Source organism: Columba livia, chromosome 18, assembly GCF_036013475.1.
Source record: "Columba livia isolate bColLiv1 breed racing homer chromosome 18, bColLiv1.pat.W.v2, whole genome shotgun sequence".
NCBI lineage: Eukaryota > Metazoa > Chordata > Aves > Columbiformes > Columbidae > Columba > Columba livia.
In genome coordinates this window covers 6,534,307-6,554,881 of record NC_088619.1, presented here as the reverse complement: position 1 = coordinate 6,554,881, position 20,575 = coordinate 6,534,307, and the positions used below count along the sequence as shown (strand labels likewise).

The 20,575-nt window shown below is 42.1% G+C and overlaps 1 protein-coding gene across 2 annotated transcripts in view; it reads right to left on the bottom strand.

The window, feature by feature from the left end:
* Positions 1–587: 587 nt before the first annotated feature.
* SEC14L1 (SEC14 like lipid binding 1) overlaps positions 588–20,575 on the bottom strand; it is a 41,753-nt gene continuing 21,765 nt past the window's right edge. For both annotated transcript variants that reach the window (XM_065034682.1, XM_065034681.1), the window contains exons 3-17: positions 17,410–17,559; positions 17,188–17,319; positions 14,991–15,119; positions 14,512–14,746; positions 13,664–13,773; positions 12,825–13,014; positions 9,734–9,822; positions 8,714–8,784; positions 6,929–7,100; positions 6,495–6,629; positions 5,743–5,877; positions 5,043–5,294; positions 3,844–4,022; positions 3,208–3,309; positions 588–1,169 (exon numbers count right to left, since the gene is read on the bottom strand). In XM_065034682.1, the coding sequence (XP_064890754.1) occupies positions 1,154–1,169; positions 3,208–3,309; positions 3,844–4,022; positions 5,043–5,294; positions 5,743–5,877; positions 6,495–6,629; positions 6,929–7,100; positions 8,714–8,784; positions 9,734–9,822; positions 12,825–13,014; positions 13,664–13,773; positions 14,512–14,746; positions 14,991–15,119; positions 17,188–17,319; positions 17,410–17,559 (2,097 nt within the window). In that variant the 3' untranslated portion in view covers positions 588–1,153. The remainder of the gene's footprint in view (positions 1,170–3,207; positions 3,310–3,843; positions 4,023–5,042; positions 5,295–5,742; positions 5,878–6,494; positions 6,630–6,928; positions 7,101–8,713; positions 8,785–9,733; positions 9,823–12,824; positions 13,015–13,663; positions 13,774–14,511; positions 14,747–14,990; positions 15,120–17,187; positions 17,320–17,409; positions 17,560–20,575) is intronic.

Genomic DNA, 20,575 nt, shown 5'->3' with positions numbered 1-20,575 from the left:
CACATAATACACTGCACGAGGGATGCTGCTGCAGGCAGCTGAACTGCTGTGGTTGAAGCTCCCTCTCAAGCTGTGATAAGGGTATGAAGTCACCATACAATCCACAAAAGCGATCATTTTCTTTTTAGGGCTACCTGCAGGCTTTTTCAGCACAGTATTTTTTCCTTTTGTGTGGCCACAGGCTAGTGAAAAACCCTGTGTATACGTACTGTGGGGAAGACAGGATTGTGTTGTGTGACAAGGAAGTGCTCAGCGTGGCCTTTCCTTCCCAAACCACGTTCCTCATCCCTTGTACCTGCTCAGGCTGCCGCTCCCCACGACAGACTCGGCTTTGCCGAAACTCCTCCACGAGGGCGAGAACTGAAGGACCTTCTGGACACCTTCCTGTGTAACCTCATCTGGGTGTTCCTGCTCCATGGGGGGATTGCACTGGACGAGCTTTCGTGGTCCTTTCCAATCCTTGACATTCTGTGATTCTGCATCCCCCATAACAACATCACCCCAGAGCAACTCCAGCAGACTGGAATTTAGCACATGAAATAACCTGGAAGCTTCACACCAGGTGAATGAAATAAAGAGGCTGATCCTTTTTTTTTTTTTCCAAACAGTTCACATTTATTGATAACGATAAAAAAATCTTTTAAAGACTATCTGTATTTTCTTAACAAGAATGAGGTATTATGTATACAAAACATTTACAGAATTTGATATGCGGTTCATGAGTACTGACAGGAAAGGGCAGGAGGACACTGGTAACAGGAGAAGAAGCCAACAGAGGAGTCATTGGCTGACAGAAGGAAGAAGAGTAATAATATCACATGAAGAAAGACCAGGGTATGGGAAATTAATTAGTCAGACTGCAGTGACCAAGTCATATTGCCACAGCACTTTGCTTAGAGGAAGATTAAGTATTGTTTTTCTGGAGTTTTATCTCCCCAGCTGTTTGTGCTGTCATGTGCTTTGAGCTCTAAAAGATGTGTTAAGATTAACAGCAGGAAAAACCCAAAGTGCCACTTTTGAGCCAGCTCAAGTGAAAAAAACCCAAAATATAGATCTTCAGACTTGCAAAGTGACTGCAACTCAAAAAGGTCTACAAAGCCAGACACCTCTGGACAGATGTGGAGTGTCGAATGAAGCAGTTTCTTTACAGTTGTCAGCAAAATCGCCATCTGAGAGAAAGAGAGAGAGAGAAAGAAAGGGGACCATCTTCAACCCTTACAGCCTGGTAAATGGAAAGGAGCATTTGCAAAGCTCCCCGTGCCTCCTGGTGCACTGGGAACACTGGTTCCTGCACATGGAGAATCAAACCACCTCTCAGCAGGCCGGGTTCCCCCCGGGCAGACAGCTCACAGGAGCAGGCAGTGGGTGGGGAGCTGTGTGACACCAGCCTGACTCGCACACCAGCACGCTTCAGCAGCCTAAGTCACAGTCTAGTCTCCATCCTCAGTTTCCAAGCCCAAATAAACCAAAATGGACCAGTTTGGTTCAGCTTAAGGAGACTGGCCTCTCAGTGTTCCTAAAATACTTCTTTGTCAGCTGTCTGCCACATTGCACAGCCTGAACTAGTCCACAGGAGATGCTCCTAGTTCGAGGTTGGTACCACCTGCCTCTCAAACTCTGCAGTCACAAAAATAGATTTACATTGAGTTCAGAACCAGCTTTCCTCAGGCAGGGCACTCAGTATCTTAAATGAGTTCTGCTTTGGAAGTGCAAGACCTTTGCAAGCTCCTCTCCGCTTCCCCACACCAGCGCTGCCTCCCCAAGACGTCGCAGAGCCTGGCAGGCTCTCCAGCAGGGCCTGCAGCCAGCGCAGTAGCTCCTTGTGCCTGGATCGATAGCTGAGCTCTATGAGGGCGAGGACAGACCAAGCGGGGTCTAACTATGCAAATCCTGCTGCATTTTAGATTGAAATGTTCTCTGTTCCACTGCTGGGTCCTGTCGTTGCCTGCTGAGGGCCCTTTGCTCAGCACTTCAGTCTTTTGTGCCTTTTGCATGTGGGAGAGGGGGCTCCAAGGGGAAGGATACCTGAACAGATTTTAATAAAGAGTTCAAGCAGGATTGCTTAGGGCTGGGTAGAACAGGGACAAAATCCAAAATGGACATGCACCACTGGCAGTAGCAACAGTGAAAATGGCCAAGCAGGCACCGCTTAGAGCATCCTCTACTGTATCACTCAGAGCAAAGATCCCTGTGCTCCCTGCCTGCACTAAAGCTGCTGCTGCTCGGAATAAAGCGCTCAATTTCTGACACACACAGGGAAGGACAGGAGGCAAGAGGGACTGAAAAGCACAGGAAGGATGTAAGCCATACCTCCTTTAGGCTGACTTAATAAGCAAGCTTTAGCTCTGCATAAATTCCTGATAAGAACAGAGTGTCAGTAAAATCAATTCACATGGAGTGGCCTAAGGAAGTGGAGTGAAGCTTCAGCTCTGAGCTGGGAACAAATCCTCAGATCAATTCTGGATCAGCCCAGCATGACACAGTGAGGGAGAGCCTGCTCTCTGCCTCTCTCTCCACAGAGCTTCGAGCGCATATTCAAGGAAAGAATTAATTGCTTTAACCCATCAAGACCCAGAGCTCAAATTCCCAAAAAATGTGCTCATAAAAAGGTATTAGTGTTTACAGCCTGGCCACAGCTCTGTGGGCGTGCTTTGAAAAATACGGACTCACAAAGTCAAGTAGCTGGCAACTGCTTTTGTCTCGGACATCACTGGGTGGCAAAGGGAGAACAGTTTGCAGCACTGGAAGATCACAGGGGAGTTCTTAAGATGGCAAGGAATGTCCTGACAGGAGACTTGCAGTTGATTTCTAATGCACTATGGAGCATTTTTGGTAGGGTTTTTCTCTTTTTTGCTTTTAAACATTTACACAGTTTAAAAAAAAATATTCTTAACTGATACACTGGTTATTTTTCCTTTCTTGAGAGCCCTTGTGTTCAGAGTTAGGATTTGTGCAAGCACACTTGCAAAAATACTTATGGCTGAGTTAGGAAAAAGGGTTAAATTTAAGAGACAAGCTGTTGGATCTAACAAGGACCAAAACCACTAAGTTTAAAATTCAAACAGCTACTTTACTATATATAAAAGGCTTTTGTGGGGTGGGGATTTTTTGCGCAATTGCCGGTTGAATACGCTGTATTGCAGTCAGCTGCCACAGGCGAGGGTCCAGCCATCTCATCCATTTGCTTTTCATCTGTTGTGGCACTACCTGGAAATCATGGAGCTGGAATGGGACTGGCTAGAAGAGGTGGTGGCAGCACTGAGCTGGGAGAATCCGCTGTGGCTTGATTCAAGGCTGGTCATAGATCCCCTGCATCATAACACAAAGGAGTTTTAAGCTTCAGAAAATACAAATGTTTTGATTTCTGCTATGTATTGATATTGTATTTGTTTGCACACCGAATAAAAACAAGTAAGCGTTTTGATGACGATACTCCAAAGCTTCTCTGCCTCACCACATGGGGACAGCAAAAAACAGCTGCTGTTCAAAGAGACTGAGAACTAGTTTCAGTCAAGCACATCAATTGACAGGCAACTGAACTGACTCGATTTCATTCTGAGCTGCACCCACGTCTACACGACAACCTGCCACCTCCAACAACTCACACAACACTTCCAAAGCAGAGCAAAGTGACCAGCGATGATTACAATGAGATAACTAATTAACCCCTTTTACACATTAGTTGCTCCCAGTGCCAGTACTGGTTGATTATTTTTTTTTGGAAGGCTAAAAAAGAGACAAGTCCTCACAACTTATTTGCATTTAAGTGAACTAAGTATCTATCATCTAAGTATCAGAAAGGTTTGACATCAGCTGACCTTCAGGAACCTTGGCCAGACATACCTGAAATCTTCAGATCCTATTACTTCTGTATAGTACATGACTTTACATTTGTGAGAGGAGACCTGTAGAGATGCTAGAACATCATCCACACGAGGCAGGTTGGTTGTAGCACAGGCAGGCATGCTATGAAATTTCCACTGGAGAATATAGAAGCCAGGCCACCTGGTCACATGCGATCCCTGGAAGCAGCCGCAGCAAAAATTGAAAATTAACTTTGTTAACACAAAGATTCGTAGGCTCAAAATTTTTTTTCCAAGCTTAGATAAACTGCCTACATGCTCAGGATTTTCTCCCCAATGTATTTCAGCTCCTCAGCCAACCGGCAATGCCGGTCAGCTTTCCCCACACAGCATGCTTATAAAAGCTATGACAGAATGCCAGCGGTTCCTCCTGCGTTTTGACAGCGTCAAAGGCTTAGGATTTAAATATACTGAAAGGACAAAGTTGTTGTCTAAAACAACATCAATTCTTCCATTAATTGTTATTAATGGCTGTCCTTTGGGACTCTGAGAAAAGCAGGCAGAGCTCCTGCCTCACAGAAAGTGCAGTTCAAGCAGCCACTGTCCCATTTCCAGTTCAACGCTTCCAATGAGATGACTTGAGGAGGTCCTTTCAAAGGCTGCTCAACTCTCATTTCAAGTCAAAAGGAATAGCAGTGGCAGAGTGCAACTGTAAACATGCTGCATGTATCTCAAACTTGGTAATTAAAGGATAGGTTGCAAATGTGCAAAAAAAAACAACCTTCAGGAACCTTGGCCATAGGGAGCTCCTTACGCTGTCTGTTAGAGGGACAAACACACACAAACTCAGTCTTAATTTCCAGACTTCTCTCATTACTGAGATAAGACACTCCAATAATTTTTCACAGACTGTATACTTCAGAAAATAGTGGTCCAAATTACAGCATGAAGCACAAGTTGATACTTGCTGGATGTGCACTACTTTCTAGGTGGCTTTCCTATATTCCTTGCTGATCAATACTGGATCAATGCAACCTCCCCTTGCAGCAGATCCCATGCAAATACAATCCCCGTTCCCCACAGCATGCAGCAAGGGACGTAAGCTGAAATGTCGGCCAGAAGCGAGCAGACAGTCCGGAGCTGAATCACCACTCAGTCATCAGTAATGATTGTGAATTAGAACATCTTGTTTTGGAGCGAGCTTCCATCTGCTCCCACAGGAGCGTTCAGCGCTCTTACCTGCACACTCTCCCCTTCTTTGCAGATAAGGGGAGATTCCACCATACTGTAATCACGGCCCAACTGCCAGACTTTGTCTATCAACTGGACATTGTTCCCACCAGGAGATGTAATACTGTGAGCTCCCAGAGAGTCCTTTTTAGGAGGCTGTGGGGCTCTTTTGGAATGAAAGATGTTAAAAACAATGTCGCCCTTGCACACATCAAAATCCCATGTGATCACAGATGAGGCATCCACAATCTGAATGAGAACCTGAAACAGAAAAGTCATTATTAGACAACAGCAATTTGCTCAGCAAACTCCTGCTAGAAAAGAAGACAAAGAGCAGAGCTCTTGTTGCTGGGCTTAATTTAGACTCTAAAAAAGGCAGTGTAGATACAACTTCTCTTCTGATACAGTATCCTTATTTTGACACATGCCTTTCAGAAGCTCTCAAGTAGCTTCTGAGAATATAATTTGTCTTTGCTTAGAAGGACACTGCTTTGAATAAAATGAAAAACAATGATATTTTCTAAATGGCAGCCAGGCAATACCAGGAACAGTCACCAATTTCAGGTACTAAAGCATCATTATACACCAAAACTCCAGAAGAACAAGCTAGAAGCAAGGCAACTAAATAATCAAGTTCTAAACCGTTTTCAGTACAAGAGACAGAGTCCAGAGCAGAGGGTTGAGATGGAAGAAAAGACACCAACTGTACCTCATGCGGAGCTCCTTTGAAGACACTTGCAGACTGGTAGATTGTTTCAGTCCAAAGCTTTATGTCTTCATTTTCTAACTCTTCTGCTGTCCGGTAAAGGGACTTGGGAACCAGCCCACCCTCTGGCACTTCACACTAAAAGCATAAAGAACTGTTAAAAACTATCCCCTCCATACATCCACATCCTGACATGCACTCTGACTGCTGGCTTCAGAAACAAAACCTCACACATACAGAAGTTTAGGTGAGAGTGCAGAACTAGACTCCAGAGGAATAGATTTGTATATACACATACAGAACCATTTTTTTGTCTGGTGTGGTCAAGGCACATATTGCATTAGGAGACCTGGCTGTTTGTTAAGCCCTGCTAGCAGATGTGCCACATATTTCCTTGGGCTCCTTGTGGTATCAGTGAGTTCTTCAGGTGACACAGACTCTCCTGACCAGCTGATGGTGACAGCTCTTGCTCGGTGCTGTGCTACCATATCTGCTTGAACTTGACAGGTAGCAGAGGCTATGGCTCTTAACTGTGCCTGGCTATTGTACAATGAGTATCAAATAACTTATTAAAGAAGTATTGTACTTCTTTTTTTAACACTGATTCAGAAGAAACACTAAGCCTAGAATCATTGCAGCCCCCTCCCCTCCAAACTACACCAGAATCATTCTGTTCTTCTAGCATTCTTTGTTCAGAGGAGTGGGGAAATAAAAAAAGCCCACAAATGGCTACGTGCACTAGTTTATATTCATACCATGCACTCTCCACCAAGAAAGTCAGGGATAATTTCTTTATCGATGTAATCCAGCAGTCCCCCAGGACCCTGGTAGTCGTTTCCTGCATAAATAAGGAATTTCTTTCTCGTGTTGTCATCAATGAATGGACTAACCTACAAACAGAGAAAAACAGAATAGATCAGACTCCTGCATTTTTCTAGGGTTAATTTTGAAGGAATCAGTTTGATTGTATTAGTGTTACCACCCTTGTTATGCAAAGAAGCTAAATTAACCAACTATGTAAGCAACTAGATAGCATTTTTTAAACCATTCTAGGAATCCTATAAAAGAGATGTTTCCAAATGGCAAAATCTCCTGCTTATAAAGCCTGATTTCTAAAGTGTTTCTATGAACTACAAGTGTGTAGCAGTGTACTGAGAGACTGAAGGAACACCTTGAATTACAAACATACCAGCGTCCAAAGAACTGGGAATACTCGAGGTGCTCTGAGGATAAGAAGACGACCCAAAGTCTCAGGGTAATTAGCTTCGACCACCTCAATGATTCTTAGCAATGCTTTGACACCAGGTCTCCATAAATGCCGCATGTTCAAGCCTTCTAGATCTACTAGACAGGTCCAAGAGCTGGATTTGAGAAAAACAAAAAGAAAAATCTCAATGGCATCAAAATTCTCCTTTCACATGCAAGTGTTCAATGCACTGAAATGTGCAGACCCCACTCATGTTTTGTTTTCTTCTGTTTTACCTCCTTGCTTTGCACCTGCAGATGCTGGAGTTCAAGGGCCTTAGAACGGAAATGCCTCAGAGTGTTCCAAGCACGATTAGAGTACGTGCACGGATCACGTTGCACATCACACATATCTCCCCACAGACATTTCAGACTCCAGGTGAAGGTTAACATGAAGCCAAAAAAGATTCTGTCAACAGCCAGCCCAAATGTTAAACCACTGCTGTTACTGGGAAATCAATTAAGTAGCCACACTGCTGCTATGAAACAATTTAACACTCATGGTTCATATTTCCTACTAACGCAGCACAACAACAGTGCCATTATACACCAAAGCTAATTCTGTTGTCAGATCTCCGGGATGGAAGATTTTTCTATAGGAAGCAATATGTTCTTAATACTAAATACTGAGCTTCAGGATATGCTTTGGTTAGTTTCCAAGTTCAGGTCTTGCCCTGGGCATGAATTCAAGATTTACAGCTGTGCTGCACCAGCTAGCATCCATTCAATTATGCATAAGGCTTCTATGAAACAGCAAACACTTCTTTGTTTCAGTTTAAATGTGTAATATATAGTCCCTTAGAATTACTTCTACAAATGAAGATCCAGTAGGCAGCACAATTTCACAGTTACAAAGATGAAACCCATCTCTTGGATTTGACCTCCCACTGCAAGCTAGGACAGCAAGTTCTTTAACAGGGAGAAGATAAGCAGACATACCAGGCATCCCTGAACCTTTACAGATTAAGGGAAGGAGTCACAAATTGAAAAGAGTCCAAGAAACACTGTTTCTTTCAGGGCCAGTCCTGCATTCATTCCACACCCTTAAATCCATTTTGCAGTTAACACTTTCCTAAGTGACCCCCACAATGAATGAAAGATTGGCCAGCAAGCCATTTCTGATTGAACTACACAAGAAGTCACGCTAGAACTTGGAAAACTAGCTCTCGGATTTACTGGGAGCCTCACGACCTCACCTTGGATCAAGAGCTGAATAACCACATGTAATAAATGGAGAAAGCAAACAAGAACTGAGTGTAATGAGCCTTGGTATGGACTGTGGACGAACAAGTGATGAAAACAATTCCTAAAACTACTGGAAAGGTTATCTGTGATATTATCATGGTCTGTTTTTTTGGCAGCCTGTACCAACATTTGTCTATAAAATCCCCCAGAAGCAGAAATGGGAGTTCGGCTGCATTGCTTTGCAGACATCCAACAGTAAAAGAGAGTAGAAGCTTAACAGCCAAGTGGAACCATGAGAGTGAGATCGCTGGAACAGGTCTGGTGCTTCCTTCAGGCCTGACAATGCAGATTCACTCTAGAGGGAACGGGGGAGGTTCTCGGTTAACTGAACTGTGTTTGTATGTGTGTGTGACACACACAGCCTACCCTGCACTTGTTCCATTTAATAAACTTTGCTCAGCAGCACCACATTGCCTGATGTTCCCCCCCACAGGCCATGACAACAGGTAATTCCCAAAGAGCTAATCTGCTTCTTGTATTTTACCTTATTGGCCTGCCAAATACTTTCGTATTCTCCTCACATCGCCTCAGTCCTTCTTCATTTATTGAAAGAACCTGTACAAGAAAACATGTTGCTTAGAGAAGACAGTCTTAAATTCAGTAGATGGGATAAATTAAAAGTTTATATTCAAAGAGTAATTAAAACTACAAGCTCAAACCAGCATAAACTTCTTTCCCCCAAAGAATGAACTAGAAGTCACTACATTTACCCCACTGGTTGATCTTGTTGAAAAATAAATGTCTTTCCATAAAACTAGTAAAATGTAAACAGGATTCTCTAGAAAACTGAGACCCAGGAGTGACATAGACAAGAAGTCTACCTATATTTCTACTTCTGTCCTTTTAAAGCATTTATTTCCTATTTACTCAGAAATTAAAGTCCCTTTTTAAGTAACCTTGAAATAGAACTAGGGCAAACAAAGAAAGTTTAGTATGTGGCTGGAAATGCCACAGGAAGAGAAAAAAGTAAACTCCAGGCCCTGGTTCTAGTGGTTACTGTGGCCATGACTGTCCATACTAGGAGTGAAAAAAATACTACTGCAAACCTGGAATTCTGCCAGCTTTCTGCTTGGAAACTGAGCAGGTCCCCAATAACACAGTCTGAGTGATGCCTTTGGAGAAGGCAAAATTACAGGCAAGTACTTTTTCTTTAAAAATAAATTATTCTCATCCTTGGAATACAGGCTTGACAAATATGAGCATGGCATCTTCTCTCCTGTACAAATGCAGAGACTTGAAGCACCGCACAAACTGCAGAATAATCTGTGAAAATGCTAACAAATAACTACAGGAGCTGCCAAGAACTACGCCTTTCCGTCATCAGTTTGCAGTTGGAAAGAACGCAGAAGACCAGCTACCAGGAGCTTTCAGATGTATTCAAACCAAAAACAGACGCCAGAGAGTACATCAAAATACCCAGTGCGATGAATGTTCTGGCAGAGAAGGAAATTTCTAAATGAAAATATCACATTGTTAGCAACTTGCTGGCTCCAAAAATACTTACGTATCGAAGCAAAGCCTCTTCCCCAAGAGCTCGCACTAAGCCTTTGGTATCCATCTGTCCCAATCTCAGCACGTACAGCGGGCGACCATCTGAATAATGAGAACAAATATATCAGCATAACCCTTATTTTTACAGCAGCAGACTCTTTGAGTGAGTGATTTTTATGCTAAAAATCCAAATGGAAAGAAGCCAGTTAGTTCAAACTCTGTTGCACAGTTGGAAGAGGGAGAACCTGGAGCAGATGGCAATATAAAACTTTACCCTGTCCAGCTACACTAAAGGATTGCCTGTAAATGAACTGCAACATTTCATGAAGATGTCTTGATACCAAAATAGCTCCACTATCTGCAAGGAAAGTTCAAAGGGCTGCAATGAGTACACTAGTACTGACCAGATCCTGGTAAACACAGTTAAAGAGACAGGATGGTTATCAGGGTCCAGAACAGCTGAGATACTTTAAAACTTTAGTCCATTAGTGTAACTGAAGAGCTGCAGTGAAGGCTGTGAGGCTTCTGCCACACACAACACAACACTGCCCTGGAGAGCTTACAGCAACCTTTTTGGAAAAGTAGCCGCACTGAATTCTGCGGATTAATGAAACCAAGTGTTAAGCCAGAGCCTTGCATTCTGCAGTATTTGCTGAAGTCACACCTTCCAGCTCTGTCATAACCCGTTATGCGGAGCTGGCACACAGCCTCGCTTCTGCAAGCCTGGTGAGAACAGAGACTGGCCCAGAGAGCAGCTCCGCACAGACCCTCTGCACTCAAAGCCTTTCCACAGTCACCTTGCGGCCTGGGGCATCCTGATGCTGCCCAGGGTACAAAGGTGTGAAGCTTAACAAGTGCATTGGCGGGATCTGAGAATCAAAGCTCGCGTTTCTGGCTCGGCACAGCAGGAGCTGGCTGGCTGAAACGGCTTCCATCCTCCTCCCAAAGCTGTCATGCATTTTTTAAGCTTTGCTTCATGTATTCTAGTACACGTGGTAAATAATCACCAACTCGGAAAACTGAATATGCTAGGACACAAGATTTTTTAAAAAAGAGCTTTCTGCATAAAAATCTCCCTGAAGTCCTGTTGTCTGGTTAGCTTCACTTCCCCTCAACAAATGCAAAGAGAGGTATCAAATTATCATTAAGTCCTTTGGAAAACAAAGAAAGAAACTGTCAAGATATGCTATTAAAAACAACCAATCAAACAACAACAAAAAACCCCACACCCAAAACAACAACAACAAAAAAAACAACCAACTAAACAAACCCCAACCAAAATGGCAGAGTCAAGGCAAGTTATTCATTTGACAAAGACACTACCCCCATGAAAGTTCATAGTATTTTGCATTTTTTCAGGTGGTGTAAAGAAAATGTTATTTTAACAGCAGCACACACTTATCTTGGAACGTGCCGTTTAGCTTTTGAACTAAACACTAAACAAAAAGTGCTATTAAGCTTCATAGCAGGTCTCCCTCCCTCACAGATGCATCCAAACCCAAACTACTAGATTACTAACCCTGGTCCACCCAAATTACACATGAAGGAAAGTCTCAGCTCACAGTGCTGTATTATCACTGTGTATTTTAGGTTCCATTAGAGCTTTGTGATTTAAAAAAACTATTTGATTGAAGCGTTCCTGTCAAAATAAAAGCCACTCTGATGTACAGAAAACTGTGTTAATTGTAAGGCGAAATAACTTTTATTTTTTTACACTAATAGCTCATTCTAGACAACAGGCTTCATGACTCCTGCCTTTGCTTTAGAGCTAAAAGCTATACAGAATTCAGCTAGCTTAAGTCTGGCACACTGAGCATATGTAGAAAGAAAGAAGCAATACTAGAAAAGAGGGTTTAAAAAAAGAACATACCGCTGTAAAGTTTTAAATTATAGACAAGTGCTTAGTTTTGAAATTCCCTTTCCATTCTTGACAAACCCACGCTGTACTTGTGGGCACCCTGCCGAAGAGATCAAAGGAGCTGGAGGGGAAGGGAGGAGGGCATGAAGTTCACCACAAGACTGAAGAACTTCTCAGAAAAACATTAAACAACCCCTCGCTGCATTCTGTACCTTCCTACTCACTGGCAGGAGCCAGTTCTGTGCTATCGACAGAGGAAGGCTTTGCAAAGCAAGGACAAGGAACTGAGAGAAATGGAGAACTTATCCACAGGTCCTTTGCCCTACAATCTTTACATTTTCCATTTTCTCGGTTTGAGGTCTGTCAAACCCAAACCAGCAGGGGAGAGCCATTTGAGCTCTTGAGCTTCACAGTGATTAAACTGCTGAGGTGCCCTCCCTGTCTCCTGGATGCTGACGGCATCCCGTCCTGCTTTGTGGAACAGGAAGAGCCAGCAGAAACAATGGTGCCTAGTTGGGAAAAAACTAAATCAGAACACAGAGAGCTCACAGTAAGAGATCATTTCCTTATCTAAAGGGGCCAGCTTGCCTCAAGCAACAAATTCCAAAATGTTTCATTTCTCTGGATGTATTAACAACAAGATCAGTGCACGATAAAGCAAGCGGAGGGATAGGGAGTGTGTCAGGCGTAGTCGTCTGTGTTGTACAGATCTGGCCATGGCTCGTCACCCAAAGGGAATTCAGCCAAAGCTTCTTCCTTTCTTCAATAAACCTGCTCTATCTGATGTTTTTGCAACTTCCCACTTCTCATCATTAAGCTGATTGTAATGCCAAATAAGTATTCATTTATGCCATCAGCAGACTTTTACAACATCAGAAATAGGTTGATTAGAAAGATATACTTATTTACAAACATCTTTTAATCACTGAAAGAGAATACTCAGCATTTGCATACACCCTTCTAAGCATCTCAGAGCACTACCGAAGTGCAATTAATGACTTTTTTTTAAACTACTGACGAAGCAGAGCTCTTTAGACAGTTAAATATGTCTGCATCAGTCAGAAAGATTAGGACCTAAGAGTGCACCTCCACCAACTCAGCGGCTGGCGACATCAATTTAAATGGATTTAGTACACAACAACTGAGAAGTTCATCTTTCCAGTCTTCTCTTGTTAACAGATGGACAACTATCACCTTTAATTCAGAACATAAAAAGGTTGTTCAGTATCGACACTATAGAGCATACCTTTGTCATGGTGATGCCAGCCGCCTGCATAGTAATCTTGGAGCACTTGAGGAGGGTTCCAGGTGTCTAGAATATAGTCTACCTGGTGCTGCTTACGCCACGTCAGCGACTGGCAAAGGATCTCTCTTGCTTTATCAATGTTGAAGTCCCGGGCACGCAGGAATCTTAAAATGTGCTCATCCTTTGGGATCTATTAAAAAAACCCCAAAGCAATTTTGTATTCAAGGTTTGAAACAAGAACAAAAAAAACCTCCAAACAACAGAAGGTAAAAAAACACAGAGCCCCGCACCAGTGCAAGAGGATGGTACGTAACACCGGCAGTTACTCAAGCAAATCAGTCTTTGTTTGCAACAAAAACATGAGCCCTGTCAGGTACTACACGTACCTTCACATAAGGGATATAAAAATATCATGAACTCTAATGTAATAGTTTACACCTGCATAAGTCAGTCCAATTTAAACGAATCCAGGGACAAAACACTGACTGTATTTCATTGTGAGGTTAAAGGAAGCTGAGACACATGCAAATCACAAGCCACTGGAAAACCCCCAGCCTTGCTACCAGTGATTTAACCAACCACGTTGCTTCCCTTTCAGTACTGCGCTTAGGGACACAGATTTGAGAATATGATGTTTGGCCAAAACAAACAAATGTAAAAATAAGGTTATTATAGAACCAGGAAGACTTATACAACTGTTATTCCCCTGTGCTGGTTTACTGATGTTCTGAGAGGTCGTCAGGCTAATCATTTAAGTACCTAAGCCAGACAGTCACAATGAACTTCTATTGCCACTGTACAGACTTAATTTCGGTTTTGATCATGGATGACCAACTTACTTTGCCTTTATGCGTCTCCTGAAGCCACTGTCTCAGTCGAATGAGGCAGCTTTCCTGCATCGGTGTCAAGTCACCCAGATACCGCTTGATGTAGTCTGCATCCAGCTTGTCTAAAAGGAGAAGTACGTGTGATTAGAGTGGTCCTGAACTGACCCAGTCAAAGCAGCAAGTGATCCTGTAAGCTGGTATCTGAAGCACAGACCCAGCTGCTCTGTGTTCTGTGCAGTCAGAATTGAATAAAGTTTGTCTGAATCAATGCAAAGATGAGCAAGATACACAGTAATCTTAATGGTAAATCTGGAAGATTAATTCCCCTTCTGCAACTAGGAAAGGAGTAAAACCAGACATTTATAAAAGCATTTTGCCAGTATATTCAAATCTATCTATCCACAGCACCACAGGGCTTGCTTCTTCTGGAAAAACGTTGAGAAACTCCAACCTAAACCTCCCAATGGAAGAATTTTCCCAAATTCCTTTATTAACAGAGGAAGGAAGATACAACAGAAGACTGTGTCCAGGGAAACTTCAGCCCTTTCCTCCCCATAATTCCTATAGTTATACCCATCCCTGAATTTTGGGGCAAGAAGGCAGCCATTCATTTGCAACCTAATGAACAGCAAAGTGAGGAACTTTTCCACCCATACCTGACCTTCATTTACTAAGATCAGCCTGTGACAGGTATCCCAAGCTATCCCACACGTTACTGCTTTGTAAGCCAGCACTTAAACGGTGCATGTTACCAAACAAAGAGCCAACGTGAAGATTTTCAGCTGCCTGCAAGAAGCAGCGCAGTGCCGGAAGCCTGCACAGTACAAAGCATCCCCCCAAACTGAGTCGGACCAACATACCATCAGGTGTTCCTGCTGTGGGCTCCGTGGGGCTGCTCGAGGTGTTGAGGATCTCCTTATTGCTCAAACCCTCCTTTGTGGCAGAGTCTGGTATAGTAATAGCAGGTGAAACCGGTCGTCTTGTGTGGGATGTACTGCTCTCCAACTGACATGCAACAGGAGGAGTCCAACGAGGAACAAAAGTTATTCCTTCCTCCTCCAGCTGCTTCAGGTAGTATTCTATTATTTCTTTTCCCTTCAAAAAGGAAAATTTATGTCAGCTACTAAAACCACCTGTTTAGACACATAAAGGATTGGGCTGAAAATCCATTAAGTGGCCAGATGTCTCCAGAGCTTCCGCTTGAAAATACAGACCTACACACACAGGCTAAAGGGTAAACAGCCCAGCTTCTGGAGCACAGCAGCCTGTTACTTAGCAGCACCTACACCGTCTTTTGGTAACTTGGAGCCAGGCACCTCCTTCATGACCGCAAGCTCACCTTTTTAATATTGCTGGTGTACTGCTTCATGGCAATCTTTTCCACTGTGCTTTCAAAACCAAAAAAAGATTTGATATCCAGACTTGCTGACTGTTCAAAACACGTCCAGTCTTCATTGTCAGGATGAACCTATTAGTTAAAAGGAGGTCATACAGCTTAGTTACCCATTTAGTATTTTTCTCCTCCAATATATGAAACGACTGTTTCTTGGTTTACAGGGTCACATAACCAAAAACATTCAAGTGGAATTTGCAGTCTTTTGCTGCATTGGCAAAACAAGGTTCAGAAGAGGTAGGACTAAATAACAAAAGGCTGAGAAACCCCATGGCCAGCACAGCACATTTTTTTCTTAACAAGAAAAGGAAGGGTGAGGAAATACTAGTGCACCAGCCAAGAGCCAAAGGACTAGCACGTTTGTACAATTAACACTATCTCATTCTAGATACAGGCGGTAACTGTAGCATATCTGTGGAACAGGGGAAAATACTCAACAGGGAACTTTCTGCTTCTGCAGGTTAGACTGGCAGCCCACGGCCAGGTAGCCTGAGGGTTGCAGCAAGTACAGTGTAAGCATTTCCAGGCACTGCAGTCTAGACGTGTTTGCAACAGATTGTTCTCTCGATGACCTACAAAGTACCTTAGTATGTTGTAGACTAAAAACTATTTTATTATGTTCTATGATAATGCTACAGAAAGAAGTGTAAACTTCACATTTGGTGGACAGCTGAATAAGCTATTGCAGAACACTCCGTTTTGTTGTTAGCTTATATCTTAGTTTGCTGAGGGATGATCCTGAAACAGAGATGTTACAACTTACGGCTGGACTCCAGTCTTAAAGGTGTTTTCCCACCTAAATGATTCATGATGATACTCTGATGGAAAAGCTGTTTTCTAAACTCTCTTCAGCTGAAAAAGACCTGTCAGGAAATTCTAGGCTGGGCTCTGGATTTGTAGTTATACAAACGTCACAAAAGGCTGGATTTCTGAGCATGCAACTGTCCTCATGTCTTGAAGTTCCCTTCCCCCTCAAAACATACTAAAATTAGCTGGGAACAGTATCAATACTTCATAACAAGACAACTACAGAAAACAAAACAAATTTCCCTTAATTTTCTGCTTCTGCACTAGGGAATGTGGGGTACAAGAACAGTTTGTGCAGCCTAAATAAGTACAAATCATAATACCAACATTTAAGAATCTTCCTGTCTTTTCATAAATTCAATTATAAAATAACATTAATAAGAATGACCTTTTAAAGACAATTTATTGTTGAATTTAAATTCTGTTTTTTATCTACTAATTTCTTGATTGAGTAGAGCAAGGACAATGAAAAGTGTTGTGTTTTGTACAGGTTTATCACATGCACCTTTCTGTATAACATTTTCCCTGTTTAAGCAGAGATTTTACAAAAAAATTGCATGTGAAAAAGTATTTTTAAATGTCCCTTGGAAATAACTGCAGAAATAAGAATAAAAAAAAATCAGATAACAGTCTCAAGTGGTTTTGACATCCAGTGACCTTTTAACCATGGTTATTTACACAACAGAAACTCTTATCACCCACAGTAAAAAGAATGCTACAATACCAACAAATGGGTTACATTTGCTAGCTTTGATTTGACCTTTAATGTTGATTTGAAGTTTTATTGTTCTATACGTGTGCTGTATGAGCCTGGGAGCATTGGGTATGCCATTCAGAAAAAAGCATGACATGCTCACAGCGGCGAGCACAGCACCAGACTCCTTCGTATCAAAAACGTCTGTGCTGAAGACCAAGAACGATGGAAAGAATCAGGTTAAAACACAGATGACTTGAACGTTTGTTTGAGCTGAGCAGAAGGCAAATAAGCTATGCTGAACTTTGCTTTAACAGTTCTGTCAGGGTTATCAGCAGCCTCACCGAGTCCCACACTATTACAGACCACAGATTTGCCCGAACAGAGCTGTCAAACACAGCAGATTATGTTGTGTTCTGCTCTCTGAGAAGATACTCAAGCAAGAGGGTGCCAAACATGTCTCTGTTCTTCACACAAGTGTGTTACATTTAACACTAACAACAATTATCACTCATGGTGGTGTGTTGGCGATTTTTTCTTGGAAGGCAAAAGCCAAGAACAACCCAACTTCTGTTTACGAGTCCTGAAATCTAAACACTGACTTAGCTCCATCTGTAGCACCACCGAGAGCCTGTTACTCACTGTGTAAGAGCAGTGTTCGTTAATAATGACTCTATTAGAGAAGGTTTCATTGTAGGCTTCTATATGCAAAGTCCTTTCTCGTCTGTTCAAAGAATTCTTCTGGATAAAATAGACATAATCCACTCCTGCAATCTGAGGAAGATGACATAGATTCTGTTCAGATACAATGTTCACATGAAAGGACATCCAAACGTATAAAACAGGCACTTCAAACCTAATCACCTTTTTCAACAGCCGTGGTGCATCTATATCGAGCTTACAGCGCCGTTCAATCACATGGATGGACTCATCCTCGCTCTTGTATTCACTGACAGTGTCACTGGCTACAAACATAGGGATCAGAGGACACGTAGGAAACCTCCTTTCATATGCCTATACAGAGAGAAAGAGAAGAAAACAAACTATTATCGCAATTCCCGAGGGGGTGCATAGGGCTCCTTTGTTGACATCAGCAGCATTTGCAGGCGTGATGCCCTTCATACCCTTCGTAGAAGGGATTGAGCCTTCCTGGAGTCCACATCATACCTGAAAAAAAGGTCACAGTGCATTACAGACAATCCATTTCTTAATATGCTCCTAGCACAGCCCTTTCCAGGCAAAACAACTTTTAAAACACATGAAATGCAGCATTTGTCCTCTCCCTCCAAAAAGGAAATTGTTCATTATGTATAATGACAATCCTCCTGTCAGCAATAACAGGAAAATAAGACCCTCTAGTTCTAAAATACCACAAGACAAAACAATTATGTGTTGGATTAAAATAACCCCACATGCTAATTATCAGTGTTTCCCCAAGCTGTGTAGAGGGTTTTCCATACAGCTCCCAAAGGTCTAATAAAAACATTACAAAACCTATTTCTTAAGCTAATAGAGCGCTCAAGCGCCCTGTGCAGAGTATTCATAATGATTTCACTGCAGTTTATCAGCTTACAGTTTTGTCCAACAACATACAGTTAAGTCTTTTCAACACAATGAGGCCACTTCATATCTCAGAAAATTTAAACTTTGGCAATAATGCAGAGTTAGTAATAGCTTTGATTCCAGTTAAAGAATATAGCCATGTGAATAAGTTCATCTCTTAAATACTTGACACACAGAGATGGCATTAAATCAGACACACTTGGAAAGGTTAAGAACCTGGGATCAGTTAAACGGGTAAGACGAAAATGGGAGTTACGTCCATTAGCAAACTTGAATTCTTGTTTTAGAAGCTCTGTGGCTGGAGAATACAACACAAGTGGTTTGTTTCCTTTTCTTTCATAGTCACTAGTGCCCCTCCACTTCTCTTTGGTTTTTTTCTCCTCATGGGGTAGCCGTAAAGTAACTAATTCTTTAGCTTTCTTCCCACATTCTGAATTCTTTCATTTTTTGCTGCTATCAGAACCTTTGGAGAAAGGTAGGATTTGCAAGGTGTCCCAATGCAGAACAAAACTTCAGTAACGTAAAGTAAACCTGAGCAGAACATGCAACAATTCTTTAAATGATTTAAAATTTCCACTCTGTCCTTTTAGATGATTTTACCAGCTGTGGATACAGCTGGGCTGCCGCACAGAACAGCACCAACAGGGAGAGGGTGTGCAAGAAAACAAGCTGCAGCTGCAGCAAGTATGTGATGGTAGCACTGGAAAAGGTCTCTGAATTCTCCTTTTACAAGAGTTAAAATACTTAGTTTGCTACCAGTACTCAAAGCCAGTTTGAACACAGCGTTACTATGGTGACAGTGGTGCAATGCACTAAAACAGTGTCAGCTTTTTTCCCCCTTGTGCATATTTTTAAAGCATTTTTGCAGCACGATTGCCCTGAGTTCACAAAGCTCCTCTGTAACGCACCAGCAGCACAGCCAGTGAGTGCACACGCTCCCTTTTTTAAGACTTTTCATCTGTGCACAGCTGGTTTTGTTTAAAGTAAGAATAGAAATAATTCCTGGGTGCAGAGATGGGCACACAATAGAAGTGACAAGGCATTAGTGTTGTAAAAGAAGAGCAAGCAGTGGGAAAAACCCTTTCACAGCTCCAAGAGAAAGGCAGGATGTTAGTATGGCATAATAAGTTTCTTATTTGTTTTATGAGGCTCTTGTTCTGGACAGAAAGCTGTACATTTTACAGTCATTCAAGAATATCTCAGCCCTCTTACTGAATAAGTCCCAGCGTTCTTTCTAAACTGATCACTGTTTTAACTGTATCGACTGCAATTACATGCTGCTCTAAGTCGGGGTGGGGGGGATACTTCCAGAAGAAGCAGAATTGAGAAGTATAGAAGTATTTGGTTTTCAGATTGCTTCAAGTATTTTATTTTGAAGCCTTATGTTACAATATTTTATAGTGAAGGGGAAGTAGATATCTGTAATCTGTTCCTCACTATGTTCGAAGTATTTTTACTTCTGAATCACAATGAATTTTCCCCATCTGATTAGCCTCCTCTATACCAAGCCTTTTCAAATCTCCTTCATTGCACATATTGATGTATTGCTCATCTTAGTTCTCAAAATGTTTCCCATTTGCCCTGTGAACACTTGCAAATTACAACATTACCTGCTCAGAAGTGGTTTTTTTTTTTTTTTGAACTGTTAGCAAAAAAATGCTCTAAAAGAATGTGTTGTTCTGAATGGGAGGTCTGAATTTAATGTGTTTGATGTGGAAGAGAACAAAATAATTATCTTGCCAAAAGCTGGCAAGCTCAGTGCTTACAGCAACAAAGCACTTGAAGGTTTCAAAGAGATTAACAGCGACACAGGATTCTTTCTTCCTAAAGAACATGCACGCAGAACATTGAAAACTGTTCACAGTCAGTTTTATTTGGCTCTTAAATTAGGCTGGTTTTGTTTCTTTATGTACCATTGCCAATACATTCTTGTAATGCATAATTTCTCAGCACAGCCTTGTTTGAAGCAAAAGTGATTATAATAAACCATAGCCACGTGAAAACATTCAATGTGATCTCAGCATAGCTGTCTCTTCCACACGTGGCAAACAGTTGCGTTTCGCATTGCGGAGGAGGGAGGCAAATCTGCTCAAGAGCACAGGACACAAAGGTCTCGCTTCACCACGGATCGACACAGCCCAGCAAGAAAACCTGTCATTTGCGGTACAACACAATGAGAGACACGAGTCAAATCATCACGCATCGTCAAGACTGGAGCTTTCTGAAGAGCATGACAAGATTAAAGAAAGATCAAACATAGCTTTTTCTTTTCTAACAATAGAACTGAATGGATTGTGCTGTGTTATTGAGGTGTTTTGAACCAGAAATTTTGTCTCAAGTCCAGCTTTGCAGCCAGGAAATAACTGAACTGCATTATCCAATATTCCTTTAGCAGTTTGATCGAGGAGAGCATATTATTAAAAGCTACACATTTTTCCTGTAGGATCAGTGTCTCTTTACAAATAAA